The sequence below is a fragment of the Castor canadensis genome, chromosome 14, assembly GCF_047511655.1.
Source record: "Castor canadensis chromosome 14, mCasCan1.hap1v2, whole genome shotgun sequence".
NCBI classification, from domain to species: Eukaryota; Metazoa; Chordata; class Mammalia; order Rodentia; family Castoridae; genus Castor; species Castor canadensis.
The window spans coordinates 8,738,988-8,749,988 of record NC_133399.1 but is presented as its reverse complement, the minus strand read 5'-3'; the positions used below and the strand labels follow the sequence as shown (position 1 = coordinate 8,749,988).

General features: G+C 49.5%; 1 protein-coding gene and 1 long non-coding RNA gene across 3 annotated transcripts; one reads left to right on the top strand and one right to left on the bottom strand.

Moving 5' to 3' along the window:
• Positions 1 to 1,462: 1,462 nt before the first annotated feature.
• Positions 1,463 to 5,849, bottom strand: Fam32a (family with sequence similarity 32 member A). Of its 2 annotated transcripts, XM_020167750.2 has the most exons (4): positions 5,683 to 5,837; positions 5,459 to 5,600; positions 1,845 to 1,898; positions 1,463 to 1,640 (listed from the first exon to the last, which is right to left on the bottom strand). In XM_020167750.2, the coding sequence occupies exons 1-4, from the start codon at positions 5,754 to 5,756 to the stop codon at positions 1,572 to 1,574; spliced, it is 339 nt and encodes a 112-aa protein (XP_020023339.1). In that variant the 5' UTR covers positions 5,757 to 5,837; the 3' UTR covers positions 1,463 to 1,571. The 2 variants fall into 2 exon arrangements, with proteins under 2 accessions (XP_020023339.1, XP_073909844.1); XM_074053743.1 differs by lacking the exon at positions 1,845 to 1,898 and having other exon boundaries at positions 5,683 to 5,849.
• A 130-nt stretch (positions 5,850 to 5,979) lies between these two features.
• LOC141416332 (uncharacterized) lies at positions 5,980 to 7,389 on the top strand. Its single transcript, XR_012441096.1, has 3 exons — positions 5,980 to 6,044; positions 6,376 to 6,511; positions 7,245 to 7,389. It is a non-coding gene; the product is annotated as an uncharacterized lncRNA (long non-coding RNA).
• Positions 7,390 to 11,001: the final 3,612 nt, after the last annotated feature.

Genomic DNA, 11,001 nt, shown 5'->3' with positions numbered 1-11,001 from the left:
AAGAAACCGTATTGAACGTAGCCTCATACTTTGTCCAATTTATTGCACTGTTTTACAAAACTTTTGGTGGTACCAGGGTTTGAACTCAGGGCCTACACCTCGAGCCACTCCACCAGCCCTTTTTTGTGATTTTTTTTTTTTCCTCAAGATAGGGTCTCACAAACTATTTGTCCAGGCTGGCTTTGAACCACGATCCTCCTGACCTCTGCCTCCTGAGTAGCTAGGCATGAGCCAACAGCATCCAGCTCCAAACCCAAAACTTTTTGAACTGACATGCTGCAAACTGAAAACTCCCCACCATGAAACTGCCTCATGCACAAAATTATGAAGAACACATACAAATGACCTTCAGGCTGAAAGGTACTTATGAAACATGAATGGATCCCATGTTTACACTGGAGTTCATCGCCGGATACCACACTATGTATTTGCAAATATTTCTCCCTAAGGATGCGAAATCTGAAACACTTATGGTCCCAGGCATTTTGGATAAGAGATGCTCAACTTGTCACCTCTGCCAGGGGCAAACCCCGGGGGGAAACAAACGTCTCCCCAGTGTTTCCCAACTGAGAAATAGTTCTGTGCCTTGCACATTCTTCCTGTGCAATAAATCCAGAAGACGGCATTTCCTTGACAACTGCAGCCTGTAATGGAGACACTCAGAAGTCTACTGGGTGACTGGCTTGCATTTTATTCTGTGATTTCCATGCCGACCCCAAGCCCAATTCCTACTTTGTGCTCAGTGTCCGGGCCACAGCACAGTTTGATCTCACAGAGAATAATCTCACAGATCCCAGCTCTCCAGCACCCACACCAGGGCCCTTCCACCTTACTGCACCTGTGTTTACACTGGGGCTCTGGCCTGCTCCTGTACACACAAGGTGTCCTTAGGCCAAGGATGTCAAACAGGCCATGTGTGAACACACACGGGTGGAGCAGCAGGTTGAAGGAGGGAGGCTCTGGGCCCTGGCTCCATCACTACGAACAGTGATGGACTAGCAATGTCTGCCAAGGCAGACCCAGGGACACTGCATGGCACCATGGGTTGAGAAGGGGATAAGGCCTGTGTTCCACCTTTGCCTTAAGGAGTTGCTCTACCCCAGCTACACGGTGTCACTGGCCAGATGGCCGAGATGGTCTGAAGGCCACAGAGCTGTGAGTGGCTTCTCTGGGGCCCTCATGGAATGGCAAAAGTCCCCAGCTGGAGGAAGCGTGGCAGGACGACCCCCAGAGGGCCCGGCAGGGGTGTGCACGTTGCAGGGCCTGCTGGTGTGAAATTCTTATCCTCTGAACTTGGCCATGACATGCAGGCGAAAAAGGCTGGCTGGCCTCAGTGAGAGATGCAAGTCAGGGGTAACATGGCCCTTACCTAGAAAGGACCTTAAGCTTGAGGCAAGTCCAGAATGCTCCACTCAAAACTAAAAGAGTTACCTTGAAGTGCGACCCAGAAATCCAGACTGACTGAAAGGACAGTCCTAATTTAATCAGCTCCAGAATGGGGGCACAGTTTCCAGAGTGCACTCTCAGCAAAGGACGTACAGGGGCAGAGGGCAGAGGGCTGTCCTGGAAGGCTACTTGGTCCAGCTGACTTTGGGGATGTCATAATGTTCTGTGAGCGTGTCCAGGTGTCTGTTGAAGTCCTGGGAAGCAAAGGGGAAAGCCAGTCAGTGAAGCCCGGGCAGGGTGCCAGGGATGCGTAGCCCCGCGCAGCCCCTCCCCACAGAGACCCTGCGGCCCGGGCTGAGGAGGCGCACTCCTGTTGGGTAAACTGACACTCCAGCAGCACTCCACAGCAGAAGCCATGTCCTCCATGAGCCTGTGGCTCCTCCCGGGCCACCACTCACCTCCACTCTCTGCTTGTGGGTCTTGGATGCTTTCTTTAGGATCCTTTCCATTTGCTGGACAGAGAAGAGACACGGAGTGAGGTGGCGAGCTCTCCCAGCTAGATGGCTGAGGTCTACGGCCGTGCACCCTGCGCTGCCCCCTTCCTCCCAACTCCAGGCTCAGCCACCCTTTGGTCCCAGGTTGTGAGACGCAGGAAGTGAACCAGCACAGCCAAGCAGATGCTGCTGGAAGCTGTCACATGACTCCTGTGTCCTCGAGCAAAGGACCAAAGCACAGTTCGTGGAAAACAAATCCAGACAGGGATGGGGAAGGGTGAGAGGTGAAGAGGGGAAGGGCCTGGCATAGAGTAGGGCTCTGATGACAGTACTGTCTCACACTCAGTGCCCTGGAGTGCTATCAGACCAGGGTACTGCATGTTCCCTCACCATGAAGCTAATAAAAGGCGGGAGCGAAGCAGGGAGCAGAGCAGGGGGCACTCGAGGCTCGAAAAGCTAGGGGAGGAGGGGCAGAGGATGGATGTGAGAGTTGTCTAATGTCCTACAGCAAACAGGTTAACTATAGGCTGCAACAATTTGTTATACCAGAGAAGCCAGGAACAGTAGCTCACGTCTACAATCCTAGAGATGGGGAAGATCACAATTTAAGGCCAACCAGGCAAGAAATGTTACTAAGACCCCATCTCAACCAATAAGCTAGGTGGGGTAGCATGCACAGTAATCCTGGCTAGGTAGGAACGTCATGTTCAGGCTGACCAGGGTAAAAACACGAGACCCCCACCTGAGAAGTAACTAAAGCAAATAGGGTTGGGGAAGTAGCTCAAGTGCTACAGCCCCTGCCTAGCTAGCATTTGTGGGGTTTGGAGTTCAAACCCCACTACCATCAAAAAAATAAATAACAGGGAAAACAGTGTAGAGCCCTTGCCAAGCATGCACAAGGCCCTGGCCTCATTTCCAGCACCACAAAAATATAAACAAAAAAAAGAAAAAGAAGTCAGGAGTAGTGGATCACCACTACTTGGAAGTGATTTTAGCTACTCAGAAGGAAGAGATCAGGAGGATCACAGTTCAAAACCAGCTCTGGGCAAATAGTTCCCAAGACCCTATCTTGAAAAAAAACATCACAAGAAAGGAATGGCAGGGTGTCTCTAGCGGCAGAGCACCCGCCTAGCAAGTGTGAGGCCCTGAGTTCAAACCCCAGTTCTGCAAAAATAAATGTGTAAGTAAAAACAAAATCAAAGCATTAGGTCAAGCATGAAAGCACACATCTGTGATCCCAGCACTCGGGAGGCTGAGGCAGGAGGATGACGAGTTTGTGACCAGCCTGGACCACAGAGTGAGACCCTGTCTTAATAGAAAATAAAAAAGCTTTGCTACCTGGGGCATTGGGTTAGCTCAGTGGTAGAACACACTGGAGACCCTGGGCTCCTTCCCCAGCAGTGCCAAACAGAGCAGGACACAGAGCCACGGGAACCTGGGGCTGTACCTGCTCTTCGCTTACTATAGCCTCCACCCTCCTGCACTCCCCGTGGACTCGGTGCCAGCTGTGGACAGAAGCCATCCAAAGACCTAGCCATTTCTGCTTTGTGCCTTGGGAGCCTGCACCATGTAGAAATCTGATGGCCCTGCTACGAAGGATGGAGCTGGAGGATGACACACCCGGTGGGGAAGAGGCCTGGATATGTGAAGGCAAAGCCACACAGCATGTTTGTGCTGCTTGACAGTGACATTCTCCAGTCATTTCTCTCCCATCTCCACCTGTCTTCCCTACCCCCACCCCAGATCAGATCTGGGATCTGATCAGCTCTCCCCAACCCCCTTTCAATGCCAACTGAGGGTCCTCAGTTGCCATCAGCTGCTCATCCTGACTCCAGCCACCAAATCTCAGCCTGCCTGTGACAACCTCAAGGTCAAAGGGGACTGAAGTGCATTCACTTGCTGAATCCTCACCAAAACCCTGTCAGAAACACTGGAGCACTACTTTTGTTTTTCAGTACTGAGTTTGAAGTCAGGCATTGCTCCGCCACTTGCGGCAGTCCCCTAGCTCTTTTTTGCTTTAGCTATTTTTCAGATAGGATTTTGCGTTTTTGCCCCGGTCCAGCCTTGGATCACAATCCTCCTACAAACACCTCCAAGTAGCTCTGACCACAGGTGTATGTCACAGTAGATAGCTTCTTTATTGAGATGGGATCTTGTTAGCTTTTTGTCCAGGCTGATCTGTGATCCTCCTGATCTCCTCCTCCTAGGTAGCTGGGATTGCAGGGATGAGGCACTGTGCCCAGCCTTGAGCCCTAAGTGGATGGAAACTGACTTAACTGACTTACCCCACTAAGAAGCAATAGAGACAGAATCATGTCCGCCTGTCTTGCTGGCGCTAGTGGATACGTGTGTATTTTGCGTGACTGACTTTTCCCAGGGTCCATGATAGAACCACACAGTCCAGGGTTGGGCTTACCTCAGTCTGGCACTATTGACATTTGGGGGAAAATGGATCTCTGCTGGGTGAAGAGCTGTCAGTGCACTGCAGGATTAAAGGTCTTAGTCTCCACCCACTAGATGTCAGTATTCCTCTGTTCCCTAATTGTGAGCCACACCTCCTGCCACAAGATGGGGGAGCCACGATTACCCCCAGTTGAGAACCGCTGACCAGCCTGGTCATTGCCTGTTTCCAGAATAACAGGCCAAGCTTGGCGATCTAACCTCACCTCTCCCCTCCCGAATTTATTCTTTACAACCAGGAGAAATGACTCACTGGGGCATTAAAATACAATGCGTTTTGTGGAAAATCACAATGACAACCCTCCCTCTGTACAACTAATCCCCTAATAAAAACAAAGGGCCAAGCAAAATGGCGCACACCTGTGATCCAATAACTTGGGAGGTGGAGATAGAAGGATCCAGGTCCCAGGCTGGCCAGGGCCAAGGCAGCCGAACCCTACGTGTAAAAGGACTGGGCATGGCTCAAGACATTTTCATCAGGTGTGGTGGTCCCTGCCTGTAATCCCAGCGCTGGGGAGATGGGAGACAGGAGGATCTCGAGTTCAAGGACAGGCTGGACTAAATATACACATCCTCTCTCACAAGATTAAAACAAAAAAACCAAACGAGCACCTTTGAATCTGCCATGAAAAGTCATGGAAACAGACTCACTCTATGTACATCCTAGTGCTCAATTCTTAACCTGCACTGATTCATCCAAAGGCAGGAGGAAGCCGGCGCCTGTGGCTTACTCCTGTAATCCTAGCTCCTTAGGAGGCTGAGATTGAGAGGATCACGGTTCGAGGCCAAGCAGGGCAAATAGTTCGTGAGACTCCCCATCTCCAAAATAACCAGAGCAAAATGGACTGGACGTGTGGCTCAAGAGACAGAGTGCTTGCTTTACAAGTTCAAAGCGCTGTGTTCAAACCTCAGTTCCACCATAAAACAAAGGTGGAAGCAAGCACTATCCTGACCCCTACAGATGGGGAAACTGAGGCACGGGGCGCCAATGAGTCACAGAACTGGAACCCGAGCCCTGGTGTCCAGCGCTTCCCGGGACTGGGGCCTCCTGGCCTCGGGTTTCGACCTCCCGACTCTGTTCCCCGCCGCCCGGGAGCCTCAGGCTCCCCCCGCCGTACCCGCTTCTCCTGCATCTTCTCAAAGGCCGCCTGCGCCGGGGTCCGCTTGTCCAGGCAGCGCCGCTTCTCCTCCTCGTTCTTTTTGCTGGTTCCCATCGCTTCCAGGAGTTTCGCCTTGTCTTTATCCTTCTTTTTCTTCTTCCTAGAAGAAGGGACGGGAGGGGAGCAGGTCAGGGTGGGGTCAGAGGGCCGGGGTCCCGGGAGATCGTGGACAAAACACTCACTTCTTGGTCACGCCGAGCTCGGCGACGCCTTTCAGTTTCAGGGGCCCCCTCTGGACCTGTTCATAAGCCTCCATGGCGCGCGCCCACCGTTCCCGGGAGAGACTGCCATACTTCCTGTTTGCAAGCAGGATTTCCGCCAATCGGCCGCCTCGCTTCTTCTTGATTGGTCAAGCTAGACGGCGTGCGTGCGTCCTGGGCGCCTAGGTCTGTGCCACACTTCCGGCTATGGGCGTGGTAATGGCGGGTGCTTATACCCGGTCTTAGCATCATGGCTACCGCCACACTTCCGGTTCGGGCGCCCACTTCCGCTTTCTCAGCTTTAGGCCGGGGGTATTGGAGCGTAAATGACGGTATTGTGTGAAGTATGTTAAAACAGTTTTTTAAATTTATTCTTTTTTTTCTTACTTAAAACATTTTTAAAAAGTTGAAATTTTATTCAGGCATCTTTAGGTACAATAAAGCCATTTTGGGGGCTTGGTTCTTGTTTTTTTTCTCTTTATTATCGTGTATTAATTATCGTACATTAATTGTTCAAAGGGGTTTCATTGTGATATTTCCACACTTGCATATAAAGTGAATTTCATCAAATTCACCAGCTCTATCTTTCTTATGCCCCCTTCCCCTTCTTTTTTAAACAATTTGGTCAGAAATGTACCCATTTTTAAATTTTAACTTTATTTTTAACTTTTTCAGTGGCGCTGGGATGGAACCCAGGACCTTTGCACATGCTGGGGAAGACCTGCACTCTGAGCCACGCCTCTCCCTCTCTGTTTCTAAATTGACAATTAAGATTGCATCTATCTCATCCTCTATACGGTGATGTTTTGAAGTAGGTACACATTGTGGAGTGGCTAAACAGGGATAATTATCTCACTTATTTTTTGGGGGTGGGGTGAGAACACTTAACACTCTCTTGGAATACTTCAGGAATCTTTTGTTATTTAAGTACAACGGATCCCTTCAGCTGATTCCTCCTGTATAACTGAAATTTTGTATCACTTCACCATCATCCTCCCCATCCACTCTTCAGCCCCTGGCAACCACCACTGTACTTTCTACTTCTCTGAGTTCAGCTTTGTAAAAGACCCATATGAGAAACTGAGGCACAAATTGCTTAAGAAGCAGAGAGCATTTATTTGGGCTGGTCGGACTCGCAACTTGGAAGACACTAACTTCCAGCCCACTGAAATAGGCTCTGGGGTCTTAAAAGAGTTCAGTCAAGTGTTAGGGGAAAGCACAGATGGGAGGTGGACTGCATCACTTGTCAGGAATTTAGACTGGTGAGGGCAAAGAAGCAAGCTGTCTGGGAAGGAAGGGATTGCGTCGTTAAAGGCTGTATGGAAAGCGTTTTCAGAAGCAGGGAGGGGAGAAAAAGAACAAAGAAAATTCGGGGAAAGGAAGGGAGTTGGGGTGGAGATGGCCCTGCTGGCAACCTGTAGGACTGAAATGTCCCACTGTGATGATAAGGATAGCTCTCAGGGTGTAGCGAGCTTCTCAGGGTCAAGTTTATTGATGAGAGATTCGGTTTTACCTGTCTGATTTTCATTCTTCTACTCATACAGGAGACAATGTGCTGTCTGTCTTTCTACACTACACCCACTTAAATGGGATGAGTACAGACATGTCGACACACTTACAACCACCTCCACCATCAAGATACAGAACATTCTGTCAGCCCATACATTTGTTCACCCCCTTCCTTGTTAATCCTCCCACCCTGGTCCTCAGGCAACTTGGGGTTTACCCTGTGACTGTTCATCAGGCGTCTTTAAGAGTTTCACATGCCTGGCAATGGACCCTACCGAAGGTGTCCCCGGGTGAGCTGGCGTCTTTCTTTCAGCACACGGGTTTGAGATTCTCCTCTTGGGCGTAACAACAGCGCATTCATTCTTATTGCCAAGTTTTCTTCCACGGTGTAGCTGTTCCTCACCCGTTTATGCAGTCACCTGGGGGTGGACTCCTGGGTGGCTTCCGGTTTGGAGCTGCTGTGAGCATGAGTGTTCATCTTCCTGTGGACGCAGGCTTTGCTTCTCATGCACTCCTTCCTGATGGCCTCATTACTTGAAGCAGAACTGTACACTGGTGGAGTGGCTCAAACAGTGGAGCACCTGCCTAGCAACTTCAAGGTCCTGGGTTCAAATCCCAGTTCTGCCAAAAAAAAAAAACTGGATTGAAGCAGAACTGTAGGAAGCCTTGGATTTCTCCAGAATAAACCATCCATTCTCAGCCACTCTGACTTTGAGATTTAGCAGAGGAAAGAGTTGCCTAGGGCATACCAAAAACACTGACTTACCAGTGCCTAACGCTAGGGGATCCAGGGAGTTATTTATTTATTTATTCATTGCAGTACCGGGATTTGAACTCAGGGCCTTCACTTTGAGCCACTCCACCAGCCCTTTTTTTGTGAAAGGTTTTTTTCCAGATAGGATCCCATGAACTGTTTGCTGGGGCTGGCTTCAAACCTTGATCCTCCTGATCTCTGCCTCCTGTGTAGCTGGGATTACAGGTGTGAGCCACTGGCACCTGGCCCAAGGAATTATTTCTGATTCCCTAATGTCAAGCACAACTGCTTATCACAACCCAACGTGATTCTATTTCTGTTTTCTCTCATCCTTTTCAACATTGTTTCTGAAAGAAACAAGTCATCCTCTGGCCCTGGATGGAAATACTGTCAGGTGTTGTGACTCTTACCTCATTTTTATGTCGTGTTAACCAGGAAATAAGACAACTCAATAATCAAGTCTAGGACTTGATCCTCCCTCAGCCAGGACCTGGAAATGGAGGGACACAGGCCTGCCTGACACTGTCACCTCTTGTCCATTACTAACTTCTTTCTGGGTCCCAGCAGGGTGTTGAAGGAAAAATGGACAAGCTGGGCCCTGGTGCTTATTTCTGTAATCCCAGCTACTTGGGAGGCTGAAATTGGGAGGCTCATGGTTGGAGGCCAGCCTGGGCAAATAGTTCTCAAGACCCCATCTCCAAAATAACCAGAGCAAAATGGACTGGAGGTGTGGCTCAAGTGCTAGAGCGCCTGCTTAGGGGGGAGGAACGGAGGGAGGAAGGAAAGATGACATTAACAAGAAGTGGAACCCTCTCTCCCACCTCTGCAAAAGTGACGAGCTGTGTCGTTGTGTCTTTTCAGCCGGGAAGTGTGCAGACGCCAACCCTGCACACCTGCCCTTGGCTTTTCAGCCCCAAAGTGTCCTGAAGCTGTCTACAGGGCAGAAGGCACATCTCCAGGTGGCCTTTCTCAGTGGCTGGTTGTCCTATGGCTGAGTGGACCGGTCCCCAACCAACAACCATTGTCTTGTCCCTAAACCTTGCATAATTTCTGCAAGTGACCCCTGTGTGACATCAGAAAAGAGTACAAGTGACCCCTGCAGGATGACATTACAGAGGCTGGCTGAAGGTTTTGCACACGTGTGTTTTATTTCTGACAGCTGTTACTCAAACTGTTCCTTCTGTTTTTCAGAGGAGGGGAGGGATAGAGGATGGAGAACAGCAAAGCAGCAAATGTCACCAAATTCATAGGACAGAGGTCACAATGGCTGCCATTCCCACTCTGACCTGCAGGGGGCAGCATGCAGCTGCTTTAAGGATGGGGTCACTGGTAAGCGCTGGAGCTCCTGGAACCAGTGCATGGGGTGCTGCCACCCAGCATGTGTGAGGCCCTGGGTTCGATCCCCAGCCTCCCCTCCCACCCAAGAAAAGGTTGGGGGCGGGGGGAATCACCTGTGACCAACTAGCAGGGTCACAAGGACAAACTCAAATTGGGAAAAGCCAGCTCAGCAGCTGGGCCTCAGCATAAATCTCGAGAGAGGATTTGGAAAGCTGTGTGCCCCAGAGGTAGTGGCTTGATCTCTCTGAACTTTTAATACAAGCTGTGATGTTGACTTTGACAGCAGCCAGTGTGTTGTCTGGGTTTATCTGGAGTGGGTCTTTGGTACTCATAGTCACACTATAAGCAAACCATCCTAATTTTATAGCTAGGGAAGCTGAAACGCCAGGTGATCCAGTCGGTTCCCCCACCACACTGAGGCCAGCCATTTCGAGAGGCGCCATTATTTTATGCACTCAGTGACAGTGTTCTTTTCTTTATCACTCCAAAGAGAAATCTGAACAGGATTCTTCCATGGAGGGTTATATTCTGGAGGTCTGTAAACCATTGGAACAGCTCAGGTTGTGAGGTAGGTGCAGTGGCTCCTCCTTGTAATCCCAGCACTGGGGAGGCAGAGGCTGGAGGATGGAGAGTTAGAGGCCAGAAAGAAGCTGAGAACCATGGCTCACACCTGTAATCCTAGCTACGTGGGGTGGCTAAGATCAGAAGGATCAGCCTATGCAAATAATTTGAGAGACCCCCCATCTCCAAAATAACCAGAAAAGAATGGACTGGAGGTGTGGCTCAAGGGGTAGAGTGCCTGCTTTGTGAGTTCAAACCCCAATCCCACCAAAAAAAAAAAAAAAGCTAAGTTTATATAGGATTTCCATATGGCTGTGTTACTAGTTTCTTTGTATGTTCACTGTATTTATGATCCTCACATATACAGTGTTTGAAAATACAAAACGTGCTGACAGAGTGGCTCAAGAGGTAGAGCATTTTCCTTGCAAGCCTAAGGCCCTGAGTTCAAACCTCAGTGTTGCCAAAAAATTTCCCTGTAAAGAAAGACTCAGGAAAATACTTTAGCAAACCAGTATCTTCCAAACTAAATTTGTTAATAATAGATTTATGATTGCCCGGTTGCCAGTGGCTCACGCCTATAATCCCAGCTACTCAGGAGGCAGAGACCAGGAGGATCACGGTTCAAAGCCAGCCCAGGCAAATAGTTCATGAGACCCTATCTTGAAAAAACCCTTCACAAAAAAAAGGCAGGTGGAGTGGCTCTAGGTGATGGCCCTGAGTTCAAACCCCAGTACTGCAAAAAAAAAAAAAAAAAAAAAAAAAAAGACTTATGATTGAGAAATTGTATTCTGGTCATCATTGTTTTTGTGGTGCTACAGATGGAACCCAGGGCCTCACACATGCCAGGCAAGCGACCTACCAGAGCCACACCCCAGCTCTGATCATCATTTTTGAGTGTAGATAATTACATGTCCCCAAACACTGCACTCCAAACAATGTCACTCACATAAATTGAAAGGAATGGACACAGGTCACCTAGGGAGGATATCTATAAGCATGTACTGATTTATATGTATTTTAAAAGATAATAAGGGAAAGGCCGAGCATGGTGACTCATGCCTGTAATCCCAGTTACTTGGGAGGCAGAGGCAGGAGAAACTCACGTTTACCGCCAGCCAAGGAAAAGTTAGCAAGACCCC